Source organism: Clinocottus analis, unplaced genomic scaffold, assembly GCF_023055335.1.
Source record: "Clinocottus analis isolate CAN_PGR_092001 unplaced genomic scaffold, fCliAna1.0.p SCAF_9, whole genome shotgun sequence".
Classification (NCBI taxonomy): Eukaryota; Metazoa; Chordata; class Actinopteri; order Perciformes; family Cottidae; genus Clinocottus; species Clinocottus analis.
The window spans coordinates 8,133,691-8,161,394 of record NW_027176251.1 but is presented as its reverse complement, the minus strand read 5'-3'; the positions used below and the strand labels follow the sequence as shown (position 1 = coordinate 8,161,394).

General features: G+C 39.7%; 6 protein-coding genes across 8 annotated transcripts; 3 read left to right on the top strand and 3 right to left on the bottom strand.

The window, feature by feature from the left end:
- Positions 1–551: 551 nt before the first annotated feature.
- On the top strand, positions 552–3,673 carry cxcr3.1 (chemokine (C-X-C motif) receptor 3, tandem duplicate 1). Its single transcript, XM_068569967.1, has 3 exons — positions 552–605; positions 1,806–2,174; positions 2,278–3,673. Exons 2-3 carry the CDS (start codon positions 1,815–1,817, stop codon positions 3,013–3,015), a joined length of 1,098 nt encoding a protein of 365 aa, XP_068426068.1. The 5' UTR covers positions 552–605; positions 1,806–1,814; the 3' UTR covers positions 3,016–3,673.
- LOC137781291 (C-X-C chemokine receptor type 3-like) lies at positions 3,536–8,538 on the bottom strand. 3 transcript variants are annotated; one of them, XM_068569971.1, is made up of 3 exons: positions 8,461–8,538; positions 7,152–7,502; positions 3,536–6,839 (listed from the first exon to the last, which is right to left on the bottom strand). In XM_068569971.1, the coding sequence occupies exons 2-3, from the start codon at positions 7,500–7,502 to the stop codon at positions 6,120–6,122; spliced, it is 1,071 nt and encodes a 356-aa protein (XP_068426072.1). In that variant the 5' UTR covers positions 8,461–8,538; the 3' UTR covers positions 3,536–6,119. The 3 variants fall into 3 exon arrangements, with proteins under 3 accessions (XP_068426072.1, XP_068426070.1, XP_068426069.1); XM_068569969.1 differs by having other exon boundaries at positions 7,152–7,505; positions 8,461–8,524; XM_068569968.1 differs by lacking the exon at positions 8,461–8,538 and adding an exon at positions 8,106–8,397 and having other exon boundaries at positions 7,152–7,505.
- A 1,593-nt stretch (positions 8,539–10,131) lies between these two features.
- cxcr3.2 (chemokine (C-X-C motif) receptor 3, tandem duplicate 2) lies at positions 10,132–11,740 on the bottom strand. The gene is made up of 2 exons (XM_068569966.1): positions 11,668–11,740; positions 10,132–11,245 (listed from the first exon to the last, which is right to left on the bottom strand). The coding sequence occupies exons 1-2, from the start codon at positions 11,701–11,703 to the stop codon at positions 10,148–10,150; spliced, it is 1,134 nt and encodes a 377-aa protein (XP_068426067.1). The 5' UTR covers positions 11,704–11,740; the 3' UTR covers positions 10,132–10,147.
- A 3,858-nt stretch (positions 11,741–15,598) lies between these two features.
- cnfn (cornifelin) lies at positions 15,599–16,210 on the top strand. Its single transcript, XM_068569975.1, has 3 exons — positions 15,599–15,722; positions 15,804–15,940; positions 16,121–16,210. The coding sequence occupies exons 1-3, from the start codon at positions 15,599–15,601 to the stop codon at positions 16,208–16,210; spliced, it is 351 nt and encodes a 116-aa protein (XP_068426076.1).
- Positions 16,211–19,929: 3,719 nt separating this feature from the next.
- On the top strand, positions 19,930–23,039 carry tlr21 (toll-like receptor 21). The gene has a single exon (XM_068569961.1). It carries the CDS (start codon positions 19,984–19,986, stop codon positions 22,912–22,914), a length of 2,931 nt encoding a protein of 976 aa, XP_068426062.1. The 5' UTR covers positions 19,930–19,983; the 3' UTR covers positions 22,915–23,039.
- A 319-nt stretch (positions 23,040–23,358) lies between these two features.
- On the bottom strand, positions 23,359–27,700 carry prr19 (proline rich 19). Its single transcript, XM_068569962.1, has 4 exons — positions 27,668–27,700; positions 25,211–26,475; positions 24,299–24,432; positions 23,359–24,155 (listed from the first exon to the last, which is right to left on the bottom strand). The coding sequence occupies exons 2-4, from the start codon at positions 26,460–26,462 to the stop codon at positions 23,529–23,531; spliced, it is 2,013 nt and encodes a 670-aa protein (XP_068426063.1). The 5' UTR covers positions 26,463–26,475; positions 27,668–27,700; the 3' UTR covers positions 23,359–23,528.
- Between the last annotated feature and the right edge of the window lie 4 nt (positions 27,701–27,704).

Here is a 27,704-nt window from a genome sequence, read left to right as displayed (position 1 = left end):
TGTATTCATAATTTAAAAGTCCATTTGGAGGTTCAGCCAATGTTTAGGTTTGCTACAGAGACCAAATTGAAACAGTTTATTAAATATACATTAAAAGTGTGGCCAAAAACTGTCCACCTCCTGGGCAGAACACCTGATTAGAGGAAGGTTGATTCCTACTTATTGATCAGAGCGCTAATTGGCTTTTACAGTCACTTTACTAACACAAGACAAAAGGGCAGCACAGACAGTATCTTGGGTCCAGACCCCTGAATCACCGCCCATATCTCTGATTTGTTCATTTGTTCATCTCTTTTTTTTTCATTTTAAAAGCTTCATTCAAAAGATTATAAATAGTAAAAGTGCGGTTAAAATCCTAATGATCCCAACTATCAATAAAACAGTTTAATAAAACAGCCTAAAAAGATGAACCCCTCTGCATGGTTTTGTTTCTCTTCTGTGCTTTATGGTTTCATACAGCGCAGAGAGGCAGCTCTTATCGCTGGGCTCCCCGTGGTGGCTCTATATGTATGCTGTTCTTTTGGTGACACATCATCATTTCTGCCGTCTCCCCCAATGAAGCTGCTCACTGACAAGAGAATACAATAGCAAAAGATTACGATTTGGTAAGTGATTGCTGTAGCCTAGACTAGCAGACAATGCATACTGTGTTTGTTACGAGGAAGATTTTAATGAATTACATATTATTATTTATTATATGATCAATGTATTTCAACTGCTTTTGTATTTCTTACTTGTTTTGTGGATGTGATCTTTGCCTAGTTAACTAATGACTGATAAACATGAATTAAATTGTATTTCTATCTGTGACATCCACCTCTAAGCAGTTTGTTCCCACAACTTTAGCAGTACGGGAGACTGTGATGTGGTTTGTAGCGTGACAATGTCCCATGAACGTTACAGTGCCATTCAGTATGAAGTTGCAACATTTAAGTCATGCATCATGACTAAATATTATTTCATGCAACAAGTTACAGATGCTGATTAGGGCTCTGATTAAAGCACTATTATTATGTCATTTATTCCTTTATTTTTCTGTCTCACATGTTTTTCTTAAATATCTTTATTTTCATTACTGTTCTATTTTCATCCACACAATTATTTGTATTTCATGTTCACGTTAATCTCGTGTCATTTTAGTTATTTTTGCAAGACTCTTGCGAAAAACTCTGAAACTGAAATTACACATGCTTCCTCTCCTCGTGTGCATCAATTCCTCTTCCTCAATCTGTACAAAGCAATTCTCTGACACATTATATGTTATGGTATATGCACTGAATTGTTCATAATTTCCTCCATCTTAGATCATGTTGATTAGCACAAAGTCAGGAAGTTTATCAGGTATGATATCATAAAACCTCACAAAACTTACAGTGCTTACATTTAACAAGAACGTCAAAAAGGGCTATTATTTTACTTTGTACAACTTGCCCAGAATACTGCTTTTAATAATGCCTAATAAACTACAATTATTAGCCGATTCTGTTTAAAATGTATATTTAGGATTCTTTGAATTTACATTTTTTGTCAAAATGTTCGCTTAAATTCAGGATTATGTCTAATAGGCAGATTACCAACCAGCTACTCAAAGACCAAAACCTCTTTTGCTCAAAATGCTTAGGGTTAAGTATCCTCTTTTGTTGGACATAATTAATTGGTGTGAGCATATGTGTGTGTTGAATTGTTATCTGTGGTCTGACACAGACACTAGATAGATGGATACATGTGTAAACAGCACCACCGTGTGTTAAAGATGTCAAATGCTCAAATCAAACTAATGTAGATTTGTTCTTCTTTTTGTTCAGAGTTCACTGATGGGAATATTTATAATGAGCGGAGAACACCTCGGTGACGGATATATGGAATTATACAACGATTCATCTGACATGGATTATGAGGACATGTGCGACCCGAACGAGGGTGGGCATTTTGAGGCGGTGTTCATCCCAGCTCTGTACTCTGTGGCGTTTGTTTTGGGCGTCCTGGGAAATGGAGTGCTGCTGGGAGTTCTGGTTCAGAGCAGGAAGACCTGGAGTGTGACGGACACCTTCATCCTCCACCTGGGTGTGGCAGATGTCCTGCTGCTGGTGACTCTGCCCTTCTGGGCTGCACAGTCCGTTCATGGATGGACTTTCGGCACTCCTCTCTGTAAGATCACCGGAGCTGTTTTTACGGTAAGCAACAGGAGAGATGCACTCAAACTTGCACTAGCGCATGATAGTAAATTGTGGTTGCAAAGATAGTTTTCACTTGTGTCTGATTTCTTTGTACCCTCAGATTAACTTCTACTGTGGAATCTTTCTGCTGGCCTGCATCAGTCTGGACCGCTACCTGTCTATCGTCCACGCTACCCAGATGTACTCCCGCAGGAAGCCCTGGGTTGTTCATGTCAGCTGCTTGGCAGTGTGGATCTTCTCCCTGCTCCTTTCTATCCCAGACTGGGTATTTTTGGATGCTGTAATGGATCACAGACTAAACAATAATACACAGTGTGTACGCAACTACCTCAAGTTTGCCTCTGGGGCCGTAGGTAACTTGCGACTGGCATCCCGCCTGCTCTTCCACATTGTGGGCTTCCTGCTGCCTTCAATCATCCTCATCTTCTCCTACTCCAGCATCCTGTGCCGGCTGCGCAGCGGCTCCCAGGGCCTCCAAAAGCAGAAAGCTTTCAGGGTCATCGTGGCAGTAGTGGCAGTTTTCTTTCTGTGTTGGACGCCATACAACATCACACTCATGGTGGACACACTTCATTCCGGCAACACCGAGGAGACCTGCGGAGTCAGAACGTCTCTTGAAACAGCCAAGATAATCACCGCCTCCGTAGGCTACCTCCACTGCAGCCTCAATCCCATCCTGTATGCCTTTGTGGGTGTGAAGTTCCGCCGTCAGCTCCTGGACATCTTGAGGTCTCTGGGCTGCAAGCTGAAGACAAGTGTCAAACGGCAATCTGTTGGGACCAGGAGAAGCTCCATTTGGTCGGAGTCTGCTGATACCTCCAACTCCCTTGCTATTTAAAAGACAAAAACAAATGCATTAACAAGCACACGTAAAAAAAATTAAAAATCAAGCTGACAAAATTTTTAAAGTGAGATGTTCAGGTTTTTATTACTAATATTACAAAGCAGATCAAAGTGCTATTCAAATACTGTAAGAGTATCAATTATGAATGACAACAGCTGACGGGAAGTGAGACACTTTTAATCATTAAAGCATGTTGATGTGTTCTATTATAGACCCAAAATACAACCTGGAAATGGCATAATATGCATGTAAAAAGAGACATGAACAGCAGCTTGTACAATGCTTTTGTTACATTCCTGTGTGATATAACTCATGCTACGCTTTCTTTTAGTGTCCTGTAGTTCACAGCATATTAGTAGAACTTGAAAATGTCAAATGAACATGTTAAATACTGTTGTCTTTCTGGGACTTGAGGTCAAACACCTGCACATGTAGGAAGCAGATCTATTTTGTATTGTATTAGAAGTAATTTTCTTTTTCTGACTGCAAGGCTCCATTGTAACACAACATGTACACTTTAGTGAGTATTATTAGGCTTTAGACTGCTTTAAAATATATGGTACACCACAGTTATAGGTTACTGTATGTTGTATTTTATTTTTATACATGGATTGTTTAAATACAGAATAAAATGATATTTTCTGAATCATAATGGATGTTTTCAACATTACAGTACAGCAACAGGCCCGCCAGGACTAATTTTAGGGCAATTCCAAGATTTCTTATGACAAAATTTCATAAGATTTACAGAAAATAAATGAAACAGATACATGAATGAGTAAATACATTTTTTAATACCGAAAAATGTTCACGTTAGGTTGGTGTCAAAAATACTATCCAAACACACGTGCACTTATCGCTTAAAACTCTTGTGAACTGAAACATTTTGTCAGTTTCCTAAATTGTAATCTTAAGGTAATTAACAGAAACTGATATTTTGACATTTTCTATGACAGCTAACTTATAAAATCAGTCAAGTAAATACTACATATATTATAATAAATTATGTTATTTTCACAATTTAAACTTTAATAGAAGTTAAATTGTGCAACAGCCTTTTCTGTTCTTTCTATATTGAGCATTTAAGATATTGTAATAGTAACTTTTCTCAGAATGTTCTCTACGCTTATGATAGTTAGGATCAGGTGATTACAGAAATACATGCATGAACGACAAGTTAACTGCAAACCACCATGTAGGGGTTTCAGTGGAAATCTCGTACATCTTTTTGACAGGAAACTTAAGTCACAAAAAGCCACCGCACATCCTCAAAAGCAAAAAAAAAAAAAAAAAACAGGTAATAGATGAGCAAAGAGCACAGAGTGATACCGTCACTTGCTTTCCATCACTGCTTTCCATCACAACATGGTTTATTCTCAATTTACAAACATTTCACAACAGCAGGCTGGTGGCACTGGTGTGAAAACGAGATCTTTCTTTTAAACTTGCACAAGTTTGATTCCAGCAGTAACAAGGTTTAGTGTAGAGAACAGAGTTCATGGACTCTTCTTTCAGAGTTCACAGCTTGACTCCACGCTCATTTCAACACATCAAGCTCTATGTGGTCAACATGCATTGGTTTTGCTTTCAGTCATCGAGCCACGATGCTTAAATATTTTTTAAGTTTTGTACTGAAACAAATCAAAGCCTTGAATTTCAGGTGGATTCAACTCTCTTTCCTGTGGACGGTACATCAAAGTTTGTGTTTGTACAGGTTTGTTACTCATTAAAAAAAAGTCCTGATGAGCCGCTTGTCTCATAGTTTGGTGAGAAGCTCGAGCTGACAGGAAATAACACTTCATTCTGAGGCAATACTCAGACCAGCAATGCTATAAACTTGACGTGTTGCTGCTGTCACATCATAACATCTGCGTACCTCACATTCAACCATATCTTTCAGGTTTTGGCTCTTGCAAACTGAAACACCATTAGAAAGAAGAAAACAATAGGTGGGCTGAGAGGAGGGAAGGTGTTACTGGTCTTGTGTGAATATATTTTACAGTTTCTAAAAGCACACCCAGTTGTGAAAGACCACTTTATTTGACGTCACATGTTTTAACATTATCTTGCCTAGCAGGCCATAACCTAACCAAACAACGATGAGGTGAAACCACAAATTTGCTCAACGCAATGTGCACCGTGAGTTTTAAAATAAGATATTTTCTTCTCTAACTCCCCTTCTTTTTTTCCATTTACCATCTACAGCTTTTTTTTCCAGTCAGCTGTGCTTACGGCATGAAGCATGCCACTATTTTCTCGCCACCAAACAAACAGGCAAATCTTTAGACGAGAGGAAGCCAAGAGCTATGAAAAGGCGGCAGTAATAATGTCTTTCTTCCCCTCTTCCACCTCCTCTTCTATCACCTGACTGATGACATCACCACCTGTCTGTGTCATCCGCTGTCCTACGGTCCACACACCAATGTTGCAACAAAGAGGTCAAAAGCAAATAAGGCTGTGGGATTCGCCAATGGGAAATTCCCTCACTGCACTGCACCATCGTGGAATCCACAATCTTTACTTCCTGAAGAGTATACTATAACAACGAGCTATGTTATGTTAACAATAAGAAGTGGATCAGTTGTGTAATCAGATTACATGTAATAATCGGTCTGCTTTATGGAGGATCCCAATGACACTGACTGAAGAATTATCTTATATTTTACCATATTCCATTTAAAGAAGTTCAACCATTATGGCAGATATATGACAGATATGACATTCTAGCTTTGTGCTGATTGTTTAACAGCTTAAAACAGCTTTTTCAAATATAAAATAATAATAATAACACAGAATAAAAATACAGATATTTACAATTGAATAAAACAACTCATGATTTAGGGTAACAGGCTAAAATTGTGCAACATTGATTACAAAATGAAAATGCTGTGTATGTCACCATGACGTGGTACGGAAACATTCGGATTGAAATGCAATTTCCGAGAGTTATATTTTTAAAATATATCTTTCTCATCCTTATCTCATCAAAAAGGTCCTCCATCCCTTGAACCCATGACACGACTTCCCACTAAATTCCCCTGAGGGGGAGCTTCATTCTGATCACTTCTGAGTCACAGCAGGGCCTTTTTGTCCATTATTCAGCACTGAGTTGACTGCACTTGATGACCTTTACTTAGCATTTGTTTCAGAGCTTCCCCTTCAGGATGTTGGTCAGGCAGGTCCTCACCGCCAACACCCAAGCCCCAGAGCGAACTCTCAGATTCTACTTTTGCACGTCTAAACACGGCCAGTGTCTGTTTCCTGAAGTTTCTACACAGGCCGAAATAGAGCAGAGGCCTGAGGCAGGCGTGCATGCAGCCCAAAGCATATGTGACCATCAGAGCTGTTTTCACGGCACTTTTAGGCTCATCAGGCTCCTTCGAGCGGCTTCTGAAGGTGTCCACTATGAGCGTGACGTTGTATGGCACCCAGCAGAGTAAGAAGGCCCCTACCAGGGGCAGGATTAAAGTGCCGGCCCTCTGCTTCTGGAGGACACAGGAGCAGCAGACGATCAGGGCAACTGCAGGCAGCAGGAAGCCCAGAGTGTGGTGGAGAATGCGTGACACCAGCTGCCAATGCAATACTGACGGGGAGTAGCTGTGAACACACAGGGTGTTCTCGTGGTCCGGATCTCTCCTCGCCACCAGGAAAACACAGTCAGGGATGGCGAGGAACAGGGAGACGATCCATACCAACAGGCAGCTGATATGAGCTAACCTGGGCTTCTTCTGGAAGAACCGCTGGGTGGCATGGACGCTGGACAAGTAGTGATCCAGACTGATCACAACCAGCAGAAACATGCCACAGTAGAAGTTGATCTAGAAAAAAGAATAAGAAAACTTAAGCTGGTATTAAGTGTAATATACAACACCTCTAGCCAGCTTTCACTTCTCTCCTACATTGATCCCCTCCTCTTGCCTCTTCCCAGAAATGCTGAAATACTTTGGAGAAATGCAGATGTGGAGTATACTTCCTAAAAGTGTTAAGTACAATGACCCTGGTCGCCAAGAGGAAGCTTAAGAGGGAAATAATTGGTCAACAGCCAAACACAACTTTCTCACAGCTTCACTGAAAAAATCTGCCTTTCACTTTCCGAATGCTGCCTGTTCGACACACCCTGTAGTACTTACATTAAAAATAGCTCCACTGATCTTGCAGAGAAAACTCCCAAAGCACCATCCACTCTGTTGAGCCGCCTGTGCGGCCCAGAAGGGCAGCGTCACCAGCAGCAGGATGTCTGCAATACTCAGGTGGAGGATGAAGGTGTCTGATATGCTCCAGCACCGCCTCTTCTGAGCCAGAATGGCCAAGAGTAGTCCGTTTCCAAGCAGCCCTACAACCAGCACCACGGAGTACAGAACCGGGGTCAACACCGCTTCACTGGCTTCTGTGATGGCGTCCTCTTTATACTCGTAGTCCTCATCGTAGTCATAGGTGCCATTCTGGCGAAATAACCCATCGAGCTCCACATCCATGTTCATCTACTGTGGAGGCAAAAAGCTTCAAATTAAAAGAGAAATTGAAAAATACTGCAGTGCCTTAGACCAGCTTATATACTCCTCTCTCTCCCTCTGTGTGTGTGTTTGTCTGACAGACAGTTGTGTGAGAGAGTTGAGTCCTGAAAATCCCCTTCAGGGAAGTCCAGCTCGGCTCTTAAAAAAAAGCCTGAAACCCACTCATAACTCACATGGTGCGATGTCACTATATGAGGCAACAGTGGACTTTAACCAGAAAGCATATTTCCCCTTGGCCATGCGCGCGCGCGCGCGCGCACACACACACACACACACACACACACACACACACACACACACACACACACACAGTGGCTGTGAGCTATCGCTCTGCTTTCGCTGTTGATGAAGCTAAATATACAAACACTTATGCCACCAAACCAGAAGTGCTGGTATGAGATACGTCAAAGAAGCCCGGCGGCACGAATACACATGAAATAGCGACATAAAGGATATATTTCGAATCTGAAAGTAAAAAAAGAAACGGAGAGGTAAGGACTTAAATATCAGCGCTACAATATCAGGTACAAAAGACACAATGTATGAAGTCTCCGGTCAACATATACTTACTTATTATGAGAAAGACTGAAGAGGATCACCTCGCAGTGCGCACACGGACGATACTAAAAAAGGACACACTCTTCACGTGGGGGGGTCAACGCTTTGCTCGAGTTTACTGCTGCAGGTTTTTGGAGCCTTGCAGCTGTCTCCCGTCGCGTCCAGCAGACAAACAAACCAAATATCTCTCCGGCTTTGAGTGCAACACAACAGCAGCACTGAAAGAGAAACTAAAGCAGACGACGAGAGACGCCGCGCTTCGCCAGCTGTTTTACAACACAGATGCCCTTCAAACAAACTGTGATCTCACCGCCTGAATAGCACGAGCACAGGACGGACATACGTGCACTTTCGTTGCGTTTCTCACCTGATTGTTTTGTTTAATCAAACGTCACTTCGTCTCGCACATTGCAAACTCTACCAAATCCACACGATCCACCAGAGGCGCCCCAATAAATGTTTTTCAAAATAAAACGTGTGTTGGAGCTGATCGTAGCGTCAACGGATACAAATCCAAAAGAAAGAGATCGATAGGTGGAAAGTGCGCTTGTGTTTGTAGCGAGTGACCCAGTCATGGATACAAAATGGCACTGTCTTTACTGCCTTATTACGCCATTACCGTGGAGTTAAGGGGCTTTATTCTGAAGGTCAAATTACCCAGCTTCCGGGTGTCCGCTTTCTGTGCCTGACTTGATGAAACTACGAACACAAAGTACAACCGAACAATACGTCTCACAATGAGCCGCACAGAGAGCCGCTTTCCACGAGGTGGCGCTGTTGTGTTCGTGTTTCGTGGCCTGCACCACGAGGTCTTCCTGGCTGGTGAAGATGAAAAACATCTGCATTTGGTCTTTTTTATATCAAGACAGAGATCTTTTGGTGGGATCATGGTTTTACTAAAGTGAAAGATAAATAAATCTGACGGAAAAACATCTGACAACTAAAACTTAACATGAATAAATGAATGAATACATACTTTATTAATTACTTACCGGTCTGTGTGCTTGGCAGCTGCATACTGTGCTGGATGAAAGTTGGTCAGTAAATGTGCAGAGCGAGAACCTGAGATGTGGATATATATATATATATATATATATATATATATATATATATATATATATATATATATATATATATATATATATATATATATATATATATAGAACATGACACTATATTTTATTCAAAAATATTTATTACAAACATCTTTGAACATCAGAAAAAACATGGATTTGATGTCATTTACACAGCAAGAGAGTTTTGAAGCACACTGATGACAGACAAGCTATATATCAGGGGGCAAACAAGAAATGGGAATTTCAACACAACTAGTTTCACTGTATTATCATTTAAAACTTATTTGCTAAAAATTGAGTGTTGAACCTGATGAGAATATTTACTGAGTTTAAGGATGTGAGATTTGAGGCTGACTACTGAGGCCACAGCTACACCTCAATTGCTGAACACGCTTTTTCTAGGAGTGTGTAGTAATCCAGACATTTCACAAGATTTGACTTTTGTAAAGAAAAAAAATTCTCACTAAAAAAGTTTGAATACTGGCTGCGCATGTGTGATGTGTTGTCTCGTTTTACTCAAAAAACAATAAGGCAACATGTTGGAAGCTGCATCAAATAAACACTCAGATATCAAAGCACCAGTGGAAAAAATCGTTCACTATTCCCGCTGAGAGCATTTTAAAGTTAAGCTGAATATATATATATATATATATATATATATATATATATATATATATATATATATATATATATATATATTCTCACCTATATATATATATATATATATATATATATATATATATATATTCTCACCTATATATATATATATATATATATATATATATATATATATATATATATATGTATGTTCTCACCTATATATATATATATATGTATATATATATATATATATATATATATATATATATATATATATATATATATATATATATATATATATATACACACACACACACACACACACACACACACACACACACACACACACATGCACACTTGCTCTTCCTGTCTCTCGCTTCACCCCATGACAAAGTAGGAGGTGTTTTCGCTTTCTGCAGAGCTGAAGGATTTGGTGGTTCTCCTGAACTTCCTCTCCTTCCATCCCTCCATCCCCAGCAAGCCTCTCTGTCCCAGCAGCCCCTTACACATTCTGGCCAGCTCCCTCCTGAACTTCACCCCCACGAAGCCATACAGCAAAGGGTTCAGGGCGCAGTGTGACAGCCCCATGCTTTCAGTGATCAGAGTGCCAATGTCCATCACATAGCCAAAATGGCAACCTCCAGTCACTATGCCCAGCTTGTCCAGACTATCTACCAGCTGGAAGCCGTTGTACGGTGCCCAGCAGATGACAAACACAGACACTAAGGAGACAATGAGGCGGAGAGACTTGCGCTTCTGGCGACGAGTGGCATTGCAGAGAGACCTGAAGATGCGGATGTAGCAGTATAGCATGATCAATAAGGGGAGCCCAAAACCCAGAAGCACACTGACCAGCTGCAGCCCAACCTCCCACTGGGTGGCGTTCTCAGTGAACCACACCTGACACAGGAGGTACTTCTGCTGGCCCACAGTGTTCACCTCCACTACCTGTTTGAAGGCAATGTCCACTCCACTCAGGCCCAAGCAGCACACCCAGATGAGGGCACACGCAATCTGGGCATGGCAGGTGCTGCGCTTCCAGCTAGATCTGACAGCATGGACGATGGCCAGGTAGCGGTCGAAGCTGATGCAGGCCAGGAAAAGGATGCCGCTGTAGCGGTTCAAGGAGAAGAGGGCACCGGAGATCTTGCAGACAGCCAAGCCGAACACCCACTGGTGAGCCCACTGCACCGCAAACAGGGGCAGTGTGAAGGCCAGCAGGAGGTCAGAAATGGCCAGGTGAAGGAGGAAGGTGTCTGTCAGGGAGAAGGTGCAGGCTCCACCACTCTGGGAGTTTCTGTAGCGTCGGATCACACACAGCACCAGCACGTTGCCCACAAAAGCCAGGACGAACACCAGAATGTATACAACAGGAGAGTACTTCTGTGCAAAACTGTAGGTGGGCTCCTGTAAGCATGGGGCGGCCTTCGACTTGCTCATGTCATTGGACCAGGTGATATTGTTATAGTCATAGTCCTGTTGACAAGAGGGGAAAAGACTCATCTCAAATTCTTGAAACAGATGGATGATAAAAGGGTGCTTCTCACCATTTCACAAACGGTGGTTATCCAGAAACCAATCATTGTCTATTTCATTTTCATTTTCTTGAGCCTCTGCGATGGCAGTTTTTGAAACAAAAGGTCATAATAAGATTTTCAAATTGTCGAAATAAAACCAGGTTCAGTATCTTATCAATAAGGGACTTTAAAAATAGCTGTTTGTGCAAGATACTGAACAACATTTGAGTAACTCATCCGAACATATTTGTTGTAGGAATATGTACTCTACGACGGGTTGAACCTGCTCATGATATAGAATCTAAGGTGCAAACAGAGACAGGCTAAGTTCACTCTGATGACTGATGATGCACATGAAAGTTTTGCAAAATATCCACTTACCCAGTAATCTTCTGTGGTTGTAAGGACTTGATCCATATTTGTAGAAAATGAGGCTGCAAAACACCTGAAACTATCCAACAGTCAAGGACACTCACAATCAAAATGGGTATATGTCCCTTTTTTGCTATCCTCGTTTATCCATAGAGGATCAGAAAGAAGAAGTTGTAATTTCAGGAACTGAATCCTCACAAATTTGAGACAGAAGCAAACATAGCGACGATAGGAATAGAAGACTGTGTAAAGGAAATTGTGACGTATATATCTTAAAAACATGGCAGCCAGCTATGAAGCTCCACCAGACAGACAGTGCATGACTGGTGTACTGGTGTATGGGGGGAAAAAAAATCTATTTTCTACTTAGTATATACTACTGATCCAATTTATGTTATTGTTATGTTTACAATTATTACTATTGCAAGGGGACAACATGTATGGGAATGTAACCCAAAAGAAGCAGAAATGGTTTTACAAAACAATCTTCCACAAATGGAGAAGTGAAAGTTCTTGGTAGGCAGAAATGATAGTTTCTACTATCGTGTTCTTAATGTTCGGCTTGTTTTGGTATAGTAAGCACTACACACTGTTTTGTAATAACATTGTGAAGACTTGTCACAAATTTCCCAAAGCCATAAAAATGTCAAAATGTTGAATTTTTAAGGAAAAAAAACAACCACTGAAATCTAGTTTCGGATTCAAGTGATTTTTAGCTCGCTATATTTATTTGCAATCAATGTTCAAACAAAAAAAAAATAGTTTCCTTACCCTCTGAGATTTTCTTAAGAAGACAGAATGCAAACAAAAAGGATTGATAGAGGACAATGTGGATCCATATATGTTTAGATATTGAAAAGAACACAACTATAAAATGAAGTACCTTGATCATCTAAGGTGGTTCAATAAGGTTAAATTAACTGACTCTTGGAGAAAAACATGAACATGCTCATTAGAGATGCTTTGGACAAACGGATGTCAAAGAATGCACTCTGCAGAAAAATAAATACATTTAAAACTGTGTCATGTTCTGTAAAGCAATAAGTTAAAATTGTGATCTTACTGATAGCGTTCGATCACCTTGCTGCAGATGCCTGATGTGAGCAAACACCTCCAGTGAAACTACTAGTATAGTCTGTCTACATTACGCTCTTTTTTGAAGTGTTTTTCCCTTCAAAAGGGAGCGTTTGAGTGAAGTTTTAAACACATGCAGACTCAGCTCAGGAGCCCTCAAATGCTGATTGAGAGAAAGAAAAGGCAGCAATGTGTCACAGAGACATTTTTTAACGTCAAACTTCCACAAACTAGACCAGAGACAGACAGGATGGACAGAATGAGCAAAGTCTCTTTTCCTTTTCAGTCTCACTTTATGATTCTTTTCAAAAACAGCTAAAGCGTGAGGAACTGAACACTCTTGCGGTTACTTCTGTCTCGACTGAGGGTCTTCTGGTAAATTAAATTATTGTGCAACATCACTGGTGGTTTGCTTCCTTCTGTCAACTTCTTTTTGTTATGAATTTACACAATACACACGCCATTAGTATAATGTTAAAGTTATATTTACAGTATGTAATTGGATGAGCACATAGAGTGTCAGGGGATCCGACTTTTTCTAGAATAGTGTTTCTAATTAAGCACCAAGATGATCAAGATACATATTAAGGAGTGTAAAAATAACCGTTGCAGTGCTCTCTGGTGGACAAACTGTGCAATGACATTGCATTCCCTAAAGCCTACTTTCACCTTACGTATTGCAGACAAATACAACTATTTGACTTTTTTGCCAATCTACCCGACCAAATCTCAGAGTAATATTATATCTGTGGGACTCATACGCTTCCACAGCTGCATCACATGAAGGGGATAAGTCAGAGAGGCATACCAGCATATTTATCTGTTCTGTCTTGTCTTGGTAGGTATTTTTGTCATCAGATTACAGTTCATGTCTTGCTCAGACCTGTGGATACAAACTGCAGATTTGAAGCCACACTGCTATCACTTCCTTCAGGGGACTGTTTGAGCTAAATGTTCATCAGTCAAACAGAAAAAAAGAAACAATATAGTTCTCCTAAAATGTTCTTGAATGCAAGAAAATGTATGTTTTACATTTTCTTGCATCTTGCATTTAGGAAAGAACCATGATACAGTCAAGTAATGATTGTGCATGTCATTTTTTATTATCTATCTATCTATTAAATATTGCTTGCAGGATTAATAGTTGAGTGTTTATATATGTATGTATATATATATATGTATGTTTATATATGTATGTTTATATATGTATGTTTATATATATATATATATATATATATATATATATATATATATATATATATATATATATATATATATATATATGGGCTATGCATGAACAAACATGTATTATTAAGTTATTCACAGACAATGAAACGCATGCTATGTCACACGCTGACATCAATTATGTTTCGGTCAGTTGTTTTACTTAACAAGTATTTCAGTTATTAATAATAACAGCCATAACAGTAAATTGGGGTTTGGGATGACAGTGCTGTGTAAAAAAATCTGTCAACACTAATCACAGATTTAGAGCATATGAAAATGAATTGTAAGTGACAATGTTTTACAGTGGTCCTACTTGTGAATGAAGTTGTCAGTTTAAAATTATGTTTATAAGAAATTCTTATGAAAGTAGGAAAAGTCATGAAGTATCAAGGTATTAAAACTATTTAAAGTATGCTTTTTGAGATGTGACAGAGGTGCAGGTGTCTAGTGTTTAGCACCAGGACTTGTTTATAAATGTTCACAATAATCTTTTCAGTTGTTGAGCTACTAATGACCAGCACAAGTATAATGCTAAAAGCACAGTGGTTGTATTCATTTAATTCTGTAATGCATCACTCGTACTTTATTGATCTTGGGCAGACCAAGACCAATATGAAAATTTATTAACTTTAATCTTTTCATTATACTATATGCAATATGTATTGCATTACATCTTGTTTGTGTTTTATACTATTTGTTAAATTGTAATCAAATATTAAATTATGTGTATATTTTTATTATTTGTGTTGGATATTTATTTGTTTTGTATAAATATGCAACAAGTGTTTCTTATACAAATTCAGTATGTGCCAATGTCAAAAGATGTATAGCAGCACGAGAGTACAAATCCTATTACAACTCAAAGGCTGTGCTTAAGGGTCCCAGCTCATACTATTTCCCCATTAACAGAGTTGGACCCACAGTATGTATACACACCACACCTTCCATAATGGTACAACCTGGTTTGCAAGTTGCTTGAATACAAATATGTACTATATGCTCACTTTGTTCTTCAATTACTTCCATGCTGATAAAGACCGAGTCATGTACGGTGCACTCGTTTTGAAAGGTGATACGCCCCAAAACTAAACACTTGGGTATTCACAAGATGACCGCACCTGCCCAAATGACCATTGTTTGCCATTTCATATCAGCACTGAAACTGGGCTCTGGTGCAAGAGTGAGGTCAGACTGGGTATAAGAGTTGTGGACATGCCTCCAACCACCCATTTGTGAATTAACCCCTGGACGTCGACATCGCAAGACCATCTTGTCAGGGGCCATACACGGACCTCAGGAGGAGAGACCAGGTGAGATATGGAGCAATGTTTCCTCCAAACTGAGTCTTTTGGTTTTCATTTAAATGAACTGCACTGAACTGATTTTGTTGATTTAATGCATCCCCTCTCTTGTACTATGAATGAAAGAAGCTTAAATATGCTCTAGTATAATGAAAACATGCAGAAGCTTTGACGGCACAGGACAGAATAAGAGATTGGGGAAATGTTGCTGCAAATAGGGCTCGAAAATTTACCAGATATGAAGTGAACTGGTATCTCACATTTGTTATAATATTGTGACTTTGTATAAAATGATCTGATTTTAGATTTGAAATATTCCTTTGTCTCCACACACAGCAATGACGTTCCAGTCAAATGTAATCAGCTCGCAGCCTCAGGTCTCCGTCACACAGTACACTGTGTCGTCCGGATTATCGGATTGGAGTTCAAATGTGTGCGACTGCTGTGAAGACTGTGGCATCTGTAAGTATTTGTGGAAGCAAGCAGAAATGAACCAACACTGTGAAATGAATTCCAACGTGACAAGGCGCCTCTCACCTCCAGGTCTTTGTGCAACGTTCATCCCTTGTATCCTGGGCTGTAAGGTGGCTCAGGACAACGGGGACAGCTGCTGCCTGCCCTTCCTTCCAGGTGCCATGATTGCTTTAAGGACAAGTATCCGCGGCAGATACCACATTGAAGTAAGTGTGTTAAAATGATCCAAACACATATTAGACCAAACAAACAATGATAAAGTTAGCTTATATACTCAAAGGATGATGCTATTGTGTTGTAAGTGTGAATCTCATCAATAGTGAAGATATCGTTCACCCCAACCAATTTTTGTTGTTGAGATAACTGACGTTTGTGCTTCTTTGCAGGGCTCGGTGTGTGACGACTGGGTAGTAATGGCCTGTCTCCCGCTGTGCGGACTGTGCCAGATGGCACGAGAGCAGAAGAGGAGAGGATAAAAAAGATTGGACGTTGAATCTAACTTTAAAAATAAAATAAATATGTATAAATAAATAACATGTGGAAAATAACAGGGTTGAACAGGTTAATAATTCAGATGGATGAAAAATAAACAAAATGTACATTTCACAGAAATTCATTGACTAACTGTGATGACATCGTCTTCATGTAACAAAGCAGAGAAGAAGAAGTACATTCACCGTACAGTAAATCAGGACATTTATAGTGATGAATTTACACACATTCATTTTGGAGGGAAATTATACCTGAACACTGTTTTTCTTTGATACAATGTTATTCATTATTCTATTGAGTGTTCATCTAGTATCCTATTAAAAAGAGTACTTTACTTTTTTAATTAACAAATGTATATTCATTTAGTATACAGTATTTTAATAAACAACTCTGGGATTTTGATGTTGTGACTGAAAGGAAAAGAATGGGTCGGACCCATGTTCCTCTTCCTGATTTGGTGTGTATCCAAGATTTTCACGGTTCATTGCCAGCAGCTCGTCGAAGAAGAAGGTGAGGCCGTCATGACAAAATTATTATGTTATTTTAAATTAAAATATAGTAACATAGTTGGCAGCAACTGGCAAGTATTTTTGTGATCAAAGTGAAAGATTGTAACAGATTGTGTGGGCAATTATGAGAGTGTGACTTCTCAAAGAGAGCGTGTCAGTGTCATTTGCGTTTTCTGTGACAACAGTCAGTTTAAGACTAAAAATACCTTCTTTAAAGTGTATGTAAATGTACGTATAAATGTAGGACACATATTGGGAGGGTGTTTACGACATGAAGTGTAAGGAGTATTGACAAATGCTGCCGTTACTCATACAACGATTGAGTAAATGTCGCAATAATTTAGTCGTCTGTGGTCCATTATTTTAGTTAGTAGTATTCTTTGGGCCAAATTATTTGCTCTTTAGCCAACAATATCCAGCATAAGATCTGTACTATGACAAAGCAAAAGAAATGTCAGGTGGTAAAGGAGGAAGACAAGCGCAGACTGAAAAGGGATATGAAAACATCTTAAAAGAGGAACTCAGTTTTCCATGTATAAAGTTCAGATTTCTCTGTAAACCTAACATTACCTCAGGTGGAAAGAATTGGGTTCTGTTATAAAAGACATAACAGAAACCTGGTGAAACTGCAGTTTTGGATTAAGTCCTGATTTGTACCACATGATTATATATTTCTTCAGACAACGACAGGCTATGACTCAAAGTATATGCTTATATACAAGGTGTCTTGCAGGAAGGCCGACTTCACACACACACACACACACACACACACACACACACACACACACGCACACACACACACACACACACACACACACACACACACACACACACACAGAGAGAGAGAGAGAGAGAGAGAGAGACTGTGATAGTCAGCTCCATCTGCAAATAAACAAAACCTAATCAAGCATTTTTCAGCATCCAATATGGATATTAGTTTGTGTTAAAATAATAATGTAATAAATTAACAAAGTTAACTTTTGGTTTCACACGGGACACAAACAGCAAGCCCTCTGGGTTAAAGTCCTGTGTTTGTTTGAGCCATCCACCCTATTCTTAACCCACTTGTTATGTACTTTATCGCTCTTTGTTGTCATCGCCACGCCACGTAACTTTCAATAATGGCCGCTCAATATACTACGTCTCTTGCTCTGCGCCACGCTCGTTTATATACGTCAAGCTCTCTGTCCAAATGCAAAAATAAATACATTTTATTTGTTTGCGGAAACAATTAATGTCAAAATAGTTTCCTTGTAACTGGACTGTGGGCTGAAGCTGCTGTGGCTGCTGGGTAGGATCGAGCTTTGAGCAAAACAGTCCAGGGTGTGCCGTGTATGGAGAAGGCTGCTTTTAAACTGCGTATCACAACAGAGACTTTTGTGCGGTGTAGTCAAACTTGAAAAACCTGTCGTAAGAGTCTACTGTGACTTCAGAGTTTTCATTCTGCCATATAAGCAGATTAGTCGCAGCTGTTTGCCGAGGACTGTCTCAGATCTTGTGGACTATCATGGACTTCATCCTGTTGAAACGCCGTTCTTCGCAAACAGGTGAAGCAAACACCTTTATAACCATCTCCTCAATCTGCTGGTCAGGATGTCAATGTTCACTGTTTGCACCATTCTATGTGACATACATGGATTTGGGACAATATCTCTGTATGCAGTGAGGTGGGGATGAGGATTTTCTCCTCCTTAAATATGGCATAATTCATCCTTGAAAATGCATCTTGATGGTTCCAGTATTCTGCTGTGCTCTAAGGAAACATTCTCCTCAGGTGACCCTTTCTCGATTGTCATAGTTTCAGTTTTGCAAATACTGACCCTGCAAGGTACCCTGTCTTTACACAATCTTATAGTCTGTGACTAAAAACTCTGTCTTTAGATATGAAAGAGTGTCAGTCTTTTCAAAGTCTTTGAGTGTATGGTGAGCTGCTCTATACTGTCTGTACCTGTGTCCATGCTTTCTCTGAGGCTGTTGCTCAGGCCTATATGATTTCACTGTCTGTTATTGAGTTAGACGCTTAGCCGATGGGTTTGCCCGAGTGCAGTAGGACTTGTAGGACAGTAGTAGAATTGTAGAACCGCCTCTTGTGATTATTTTTCTGAAACGCTTTATCATGTATACCTCTTTTATCCTCTGTGACGTTGCTCTTGAACGGAGCAGAACACATTAAATCCTTGGAAGTCAAGGCTGACTTTAGAAGTGTGTTTCAACTTTCGTTGTGCAACGCCAGATTATTAGTTCAGTTACAAACTCGTTCAGCGACAGTTTCCTGAAGAGTCAGACTGTTGAGCGAGCTATGGATAGCACTGAGTTGAGTAAACAGCAGGGAGAACCGCAGAGGCTTCCTATCTTCACATAAAACTCAGTGAATTAAGACATTATTTTGACCAAACCAGTTGGTGAATGTTGCAAGTGGAAAGACTTTTAGTTTTAATAAAGTGTGTTTTACAATCGCCGAGGTAAAACTGCTGTGTTTTTTTAATGGAATCCGGTGACTTTAAGGAAAGCATATAGTATATATGATAAGTATTTATAAAACATAATTGTAAAATTGTTAAGTTACTCTTTAATAAGTCAACATGTTGTGAATGTGTGATCATTGTTTTGTAAAATGCAAAATCAATTCTCCTACTAGAAATTTGAACGTAATGAATTGTTTTTAAATTAAGCAAAAAAAATAAACCAAACCGGCACACTCGTCAGACCCATCCTTCCTAGAAAACACCCTTGACTTTGAGAAACTCCCTTGTCTTATTTTGTACAATATAATACATACATTCAATATACCAGGGACACAGGTAGAAAGTGAACATCACACATGATGAGATTGCACAGATTATCTTTATCTGAAGCAAACACAATCAAGCATTTTTAAGCATCCACAAATGATATTTGTCATCATCTCATAGTTCTGACTGACATTGCTGATAAAGTCTTACTAAAATATTCTTTATGAATGTTACAAAATGAACAGCATGAATGGTAAATAAAACCTAGAATTGTGATAGCAGGTCTGTACTAGGATTGGTCGAAAGATAGAAACGTGGTTTGAAAATGCAAGTGACCGAACATGACGAGTGATATAAATTCTGCTCTTTTTTTCTCAGATTCCTGCACCTGTTTGGTTGTTAATCAAGAGGCATTCACTCTTCACAGACATTTGTCACGCAATATTCAAACAAACCAACAAGGGAACTGGTGAAAGTAATTCAAAGGACTATTTTACTGATCTGAAACCAGACAAAATGGCAAGTCGAATCTATCAGCTGCTGTCAGTAACAGTCGCCCTTGGTGCTGTTCAGCTCATCAGTGGTTACAGCTTCCACAACTGCATTGAAGACCAATACTCAAATCGAAAAACTTTCAATTGCATCCGTCGCATGGAAAAGAACATGTCTGCTATCGTCAAGGACCTTCCATCATCTGTCATCAACCTCACCATCTCCATTAATCCTATTTGGCACGTTCCCGATAATAGCTTTGCTCATCTACCAAACCTTCAACACCTCAAAATGGATCATAATCACTTAAGGATCATTGATGAATTAGCTTTCAAAGACTTGCCTCAACTTAAGTCTCTCAATGTGTCCTTTAACAGCATATCGGAGCTCAGTCCTTCTGTATTTCAGGACCTGCGCAACCTCACCTTTCTCTCACTGACAAACAACTCCTTAAAGCAGCTCCCCCAGGGAATTTTCTCCACTCTTCTCAATCTGAACACATTAATCATGAGACAAAATTATATGACAAATTTTTCCAGGATTGTGGAGTCTGTGGCACATCTGAGGAATCTGAGCATACTGGACCTTTGCTTTAACAAGTTGACCGCTCTCAGACATTTAAATGTGTCACTACCTAATTCCCTCACAATATTATACATATGTAGAAATAATCTGTTCACATTAGGATGTAATCAATCGTTTCTTGGGTTCATCCAGTTGCTTGATTTGTCATACAATTCCAGGCTCCGTACGAAGGCTTTTGAAGGACTCGATCTGAGGCATATAAACTATCTGCGTTTGCGTTCAACAGGGGTCAATGTAGTGGAGTTTTTAAACATCAGCAATATTCGTGCAAGTCAGGTGGATTTCTCCGGCACAGGTCTAAACAATGACGATCGGCTCAAAGATCTATGCATATTGTTAAGGAGAAAAGTGAAAAGGATTCCAAAGTTAAACCTGGGTATTAATGGGATTCAAAATCTAACATATTACACACTGAACAGCTGCCCAACAATCACAAGGACTTTGGATCTATCCCGCAACAACCTGAAAAGCACAAATTGTCTAAAGTTCCTCAATAAACAGAAATATATAAAGACTATCAATGTAGAGCATAATCATCTTACTTCCCTCCAATCATGTAAAACACAAAATATGGTGTATTTAAACCATCTGGAGGAGGTGAGCTATCGTTACAACCGCGTGCTCTCAGTCAGCTCTTATGCTTTTCATTTTACACCAAATATCAGGACTCTAAAGCTTAACATAAACACAATTGCTTTTCTCGATCAAAAAGCTCTCAAAGGGCTCAAAAGGCTTGAGACACTGCGTTTGGATAATAACCTTTTAACCGATTTGTTCAATAGCACCTTTGAAGATAATTACAACCTAAAAATCCTTAACCTACGCAACAATCGCATATCTGTCATTTTTAATGGGACTTTTCTCAGCCTCGGGAATCTAACTACACTGGACCTAGGAGGTAATAAGATCACTCATTTTCAGCCATCTGGCCTTGATGGACTAAAAAGTCTGTCCAAATTCTATTTAGATGGAAACAACCTTAAACAGATTGACTCTTCCCTCTATCGTGTATTTCAAGACACACTAACAGTTCTGGATTTACAAAGTAATCAGATTCACTTCCTCAATAAAGGGATCAGTTCACCCTTTATAAATCTCAGCAAACTCAGTGATTTGAAACTGGACGGGCAGCGGCCGCATGGCCTCACCGTTTTACCCCGCACATTTTTCCGTGGCCTCCACTCACTGAAATTTCTGTATCTCACCAACAACAACATCTATTATCTTTCACCCGATGCCTTTGATGATCTGACAGCCTTACACTTCATGACATTGGATAACTGCTGTGTTGGGGTGACACAACTACAACCAGGAGTCTTTAAAAATCTGAGAAATCTGACCAAATTGATTGTAGAAAATATGGGTATTCAGAACTTCTCACAGGAGGTTTTTGGGAATCTCACAAAGTTGCACACACTGCAGCTCAATCGCAATGTTATGCAAAGCATTCATGTTGATGCACTCGAAAGTTTACCTAACCTCCACTACCTTGACATACGTAATACTCCTTTAAGCTGCACCTGCGAGAACAGCTTACTGCAAAATTGGACAGTAAAAAATATACATGTGCAGGTGGTCTATCTCTACAACATGCCATGCCCACAAGATGCCAAACTTAAATTCTACAACTTCGACACCAAAGTTTGTTACGTGGATCTAGCAGAGTACCTCTTCTTAAGCACAGCAGTTGTGATCGTTCTGTTCGCAGTAACTCCTTTACTTTATGTCAAACTCTACTGGAAAATGAAGTACGGCTACTATGTGTTCCGTTCCTGGTTTAGTGAGCAGTGGCGCATACTCAGAGAAAAGGAGGAAAATTGCAAATATGATGCCTTTATTTCCTACAATTCCGCCGATGAACAATGGGTCATGGAGCAGTTAATGCCCAACCTGGAGGGAAATGGATCGTCTTTAAAACTTTGCCTACATCACAGGGACTTTGAGCTAGGCCGTGACATTGTGGACAACATCGTCTCTGCTGTATACAGCAGCCGTAAAACCATTTGTGTGGTGAGCAGGAATTTCCTGAGAAGTGAGTGGTGTTCCCTGGAAATCCAACTGGCCAGCTACAGACTCTTTGATGAGCACCGGGATGTTCTCCTGCTTGTGTTTCTGGAGGAAATCTCTGAGAGGCAGGTGTCGTCCTATCATCGCATGAGGAAAGTCATGTTAAAAAAGACTTATCTGCAGTGGCCTGGCTCAAACTGCACTAACCCGACACAGGCCCAAGAGCTGTTTTGGAATCAGCTACGTAGGGCAATAAGAAGCGGGAGCAGACTAGAGACAGAAGAAAAATATAGTGAAGGTTCTGAAGAAGAAGAAACTGAAAACGTTGAGACATCAGATGAAAACTATTACTTGCTACCTTGAACAGATTTGGCAATTCAATTTATGATTGTCAAGATAAACCTCTCAGTACATGAAATTAACAATCACATTTTCTGCTGCTGCGAGAGAGGATCATTAAATGTAAATGCGATGAATTGTGAGATTAAAAATGTATTCAAGCATGAATCGGAAATTAAAAAAAACATCTGGAGCTCAGTTTAGTTTGGAATGTCTTTTTTATTACTACACAAACTGTACAAATGTGTTGAATGGCATATAAATGTGGCCCACAAACAATAAAATAACAAATTAATTTCACAATAGCACATTCTTGGTCAAAATGATCAGTCCGTAAAGAATGTCCCATCATAACACCCATGTTGAAGATAAAGATAAAAAATGTGTCCAAGGATGCAAACACATAATTATTGATTTCTATAACTCAGCTGCACATAGGACAAAAGAAAAAGTGACTCCTGAGATGTCGGCTGTTACCATTACATTTAATATTGTGATTTTAGTCAAATATGAACACACAATATATAATTTTGTTGACTATGAACAAAACATCTTGAGAGTATGAATTAACAGAGCATTGTGTTGTTTAGCCATTGAAATGTTCACAAGCATGTCTCGATGCAGAGCTTCAAAACACATTAGTACAGTCTCATAGGAGGGAAGGACCAGTGTTCAGGGCTCGGGAAAGAAGAAAGGGGAGCTGCGAGGTCTCTTTCAAGGGTGTGAGATGGTGGGTAATGTATCATGTCAGTGTGGTGGGACATGAGGGGAGGGCAAGTTGAAGGATGACTGACTTGGCTCAAAGGTTGGAAGCTCTGCAGAGGATGGTGCATTTGAACAGAGAAGGAGGGAGCGAAGGAGTATTCGTCAGTTTCAAATGGGTCTTTCTCCTGGGGGAAGTGCATTGGGGCTGCGCGTCTATCTGGCAGCAGTGTTGGATAAGGAACGAAAGGCTGGATGTTGCTGCTTCTGTATTGAGACCCACTGCTTCTCTCTGGAACTGCTCTGGTGTGGTTCAAAAAGCTTTTTTCAAAGGGATCAAACATACCAGCCGTGTTGTTCTTTGGCTTGTTGAAACGGTCTTTCCAGTGCTGAGATACTGAGAATTTTTCTCCCCAGCATAAGGTGGGAGAGAACAAATGATCACTGGTTGCACCTCCAAAGGGCTCAAAGTCCATGCAGCTCTCAGGAGTGTAAGCAGGTCTGAGGATATCATCCACAAGGCTGACGGAGGTTTCCATAGGGCGTGTTGCCCATTCAGCAGTCTTTACATGAAAACCAGAAAACAATTTATGTCCAGAGTTATGGAATATTCAATTATTTGTGAATTACTAAAGAAAGGCTCATAGCTGGACCATATGTGAAATTAACTAAACTAAGAAAGTAACAACGTAAATTAAGATCTTACCTGCTCCAGGTTTTGGTGTGGCTGTGGCCTGAACTTCCAGTTAAAAGGACTACTTCCCATCATTTTGAAACATGTGGTTTTTTGGGTGTCCAAACATGGCTGACTTGCCGTGTAAGATTGAAATCCTATTGCACCTGAAAAAAAAGGAAGAGAACTGAAAAACTGCCAACAAACTATAATGTGTACAATGCATAACATGTTTATTTAAAACAAGAAATTGAATAAAGATGAATGTGAATACAGTCTGTTGGTGTACTTCAACTCTAGACAAAGGACACTTTCATAGATAGGGTCATAATTCACAATAAAAACAAAAACTTTTCATTGCTGTACTCATCCCTCAAATTTACACCATCAATCATGATATCCCATTCTGATGTGCTTTCAATGCAAGTGATGCGTCCACAGTTCTGAGTTTGACAAAACAAGTGAGACTCTTCCACAGCTACAGTATTTTTAGGAAGAAATTCACTTGTTTTCTTACTCGTCCTCCACTGAGCTGAACAAGAAACTTGACATGCAAAGAAAGGTAGCAATGCTCCAACAAAGACAAATAAGACCGAAAGCTAGCGAACACAGATGGAACAATGGTTTAAGATCTGCTTTACAAATGTTGTAAGCCTCAAGAACATGAACATAACTTTTGTTGACAGGAAAACTCCACAGGACAACTTTAAAAAAAAGCTTACCATCACTGTATAATAAACAGTATTATCAATATTGAGATAAAGTTGTTATTGAAACCAAGACTAAAAGGTTAGCTTTACAAGTTAACCACCATATTTTAATTATGATAAAACATACAGTAACATTGAGGAATCACTTAAAAACAACCTTTATGTTTTAACAAGTTACTATATTTGACGTTTATAATGAGAATCCCACAGTTGTGCCAGGTATGTCAGTGCCTACCTGGAGGAAAGAGCTCATCTATCAGAGGTGGCTTCTGCTCCTGAATTTTTGTTGTGGGCTTAACACCAAAGCTGAGGCCTCGCTGCACTTCAAGCAGGTTCTCCTGAAGCCGGGGTCCATGCCTATCCCTTAGAGCTTTCAACAGCACCTCCCTACTCTCTGCCACCAGGTCTCTTCTCCTCAGAAGTGGGAACTGCAGACAGTCACATAACCTTGCTGCCACTGCACTAATTGACTTAGATGCACAGCGAGCATCTTCGTTTCCATGCTGCGTGTCAAAGCTGTCAGTGTGTGATCTGGAGAGCTGAACTGGGCTTGCGCTGAGACCATGAGATTGTGTTTGGTGGACCGGGGACTCGTGGTTCTTTGAGGTGTGCTCCACAGTAAAAATCAGGTTGCCCTTTGCCTTCCTGTTTATTGCCTCCACATTTTCTTTGACAACAGTGGGAGTCCGCAGTAACTCTCTGCCCTTTTCCAACATAAGAGGGTTTGTCTTCTTGCTTTTGATTATCACTGCATCGCAGCAACTGTGGTTAGATGACATGCTTTTCAAATTTTCAGATGAAAGATCAATCTGTTGCTGCGTTCTCTGCCCCGGGGTAATATCTGATCCCTGACTGATTTTCTCCTCTTTCTTTCGGCAATTATCATTAGCAGATTTATTTTCAAATGACAGAAGCTCAGCAGCAGCCAATACATCTTTAGTGAGAAACAGCAAAGGAAGGTGAGATGTTGAAGATGGATGTGAAGTAGAAATGTTCTTTTCTCGTCCTCGCTGTCCACTTTGCCCTAGTTTCCTATGCTCACTTAACAAGCGTTCTATGTCGATAGACTTCACCTCATGGTTGAACAGACCATGGTGTCCTATCAGGCGACTGTCCGTGATTATACTGGGCTCTTGTGCAGCAGGAATGACATTTGGAATCGGCGAATTTCTCCTTTTAGCACAAGGACAGAAGTTCTGGAAATATGTCATGTCTTTACTCATTCGGCTTTGGGCATGAGGATGGTGACGCACTATAGATTTTGAGGCTTCTTTCCCACCAACTCTCATTCGAGTCCTTTCCTTGCGGCTCCTCAGTCGTTTAATTTTGGGCTGCCCGTCGGTCTTACTGAAATGGTTTACACATTTGCAGTCTGTAGGTAATCTCTTCACTGAGCAAAGTTTTGTATCTGTTTTTTTAAACTGCTTGTTGAAAACATTGAACATCTTTTCTTTGTCGAACACAGCTCTGCCACACACGCTGCTCATTCTGCAGCGGATTCTGTAAGAACAAAACTGCATTTAGAAATGTTTAATACTGGAGGAAATAGATAAACAGCTGGGCAACTTCAACAGGATGTTGTTGCCTCATCAAGTAAATTACTAATTTTTCAATGTCAATGACAGTGGCTGAATCCAAATGTTGAGCCTTGTGTGGACTGTGACATTTTAGATAGTGAGACATTTTTTTTAATAGTTAATGATGATACAGACATTAGGAATGAATGTAAGATAGTGTAGAGTCTCTGCTGTGAATAGTTAAGCGGAGACAGACAATAGTTGACATGTGTCGGAAAAACAGTCACTTTACATGATCATTAACTGCTTTAACTGAGGTGTGAGTGGTAGGATTGAGTGCAATATTTATCCCTGTATTGTTAATGCATCACAGCCGATTGTGCTCTCTGATAATACACACACTGCTGTTCTTTAGACCGAGTTAGTCATAGTGCACACATATTTTTAAATTAGATGAACTTGTATGATATCAACTGGAAACGCTGTTGGTTGACCACTCGGATTTTTTTTTTTTTTTTTTTGTAACTTTAGACTAAATTCTGACCAATATCATAGACCTTCCTTATAGTGGGTCAGGGCTGACCTGCCTCCTCTCCACATTCGGCTTTCCATAATAGGCAGAGATGATAACAGAGTGGCTCTTGTCAAATGCACATAATTCACAACTCCACAAAATATTCAAATTGGCTTGCAAAAGTATTTCATGGTGGAAAACTGTAAGAAAAAAAAATGCTCGCGCTGAAGTGTATCTAACGCTATTTTATGTATAAAGTGTCAAATGGCCTTAACTAAATTAATTTTCATATCGCCACAATAAAAACTATTAAAAAAAATGATATCCACAAAATAAATATTGTACATTTTGACTAAAGGCCAACACAACGTTTGGATCTTGAATGTCTTCTCACTTAATCAGATATCATGAGCGTGTTAATGTAGCCTAACTGTGAGCTATGCTAGCTAGTTATGTGGTCAGCTAACAGGTGATAAAAACGTCAATCAACAGGTGCACTTTTACCTGAGACACACGTGTATGACTTCAGAGTGTTTAGCTGTAGCTGCTAAGAAACACAGAACTAACCTTAACTTTAGATATACGTCATACGAGACAAAAAAGTAAATTGATCAAAAAAACATTTTTGTACAAACCTAAAATCGTTAACAGCGTTGCTTACCGACAGTCGCTTTTCGGCCACTTCTGTCGCTGCTCAG

Bases quoted from the DNA above. Each gene is read 5' to 3' on its own strand.
- cxcr3.1 (XM_068569967.1), top strand. From the start codon at position 1,815: ATGGGAATATTTATAATGAGCGGAGAACACCTCGGTGACGGATATATG. The intron at 2,175-2,277 runs GTAAGCAACAGG...TTGTACCCTCAG, and splicing joins TCACCGGAGCTGTTTTTACG to ATTAACTTCTACTGTGGAAT.
- LOC137781291 (XM_068569971.1), bottom strand. From the start codon at position 7,502: ATGAACATGGATGTGGAGCTCGATGGGTTATTTCGCCAGAATGGCACC. The intron at 6,840-7,151 runs GTAAGTACTACA...TCTTTTTTCTAG, and splicing joins TCAGTGGAGCTATTTTTAAT to ATCAACTTCTACTGTGGCAT.
- cxcr3.2 (XM_068569966.1), bottom strand. From the start codon at position 11,703: ATGGATCAAGTCCTTACAACCACAGAAGATTACTGG. The intron at 11,246-11,667 runs GTAAGTGGATAT...TCTTGTCAACAG, and splicing joins CAACCACAGAAGATTACTGG to GACTATGACTATAACAATAT.
- cnfn (XM_068569975.1), top strand. From the start codon at position 15,599: ATGACGTTCCAGTCAAATGTAATCAGCTCGCAGCCTCAGGTCTCCGTC. The intron at 15,723-15,803 runs GTAAGTATTTGT...TCTCACCTCCAG, and splicing joins CTGTGAAGACTGTGGCATCT to GTCTTTGTGCAACGTTCATC. The intron at 15,941-16,120 runs GTAAGTGTGTTA...GCTTCTTTGCAG, and splicing joins GCGGCAGATACCACATTGAA to GGCTCGGTGTGTGACGACTG.
- tlr21 (XM_068569961.1), top strand. From the start codon at position 19,984: ATGGCAAGTCGAATCTATCAGCTGCTGTCAGTAACAGTCGCCCTTGGT.
- prr19 (XM_068569962.1), bottom strand. From the start codon at position 26,462: ATGAGCAGCGTGTGTGGCAGAGCTGTGTTCGACAAAGAAAAGATGTTC. The intron at 24,433-25,210 runs GTAGGCACTGAC...CTTTTTTTTCAG, and splicing joins AGATGAGCTCTTTCCTCCAG to GTGCAATAGGATTTCAATCT. The intron at 24,156-24,298 runs GTAAGATCTTAA...TTTCATGTAAAG, and splicing joins CACACCAAAACCTGGAGCAG to ACTGCTGAATGGGCAACACG.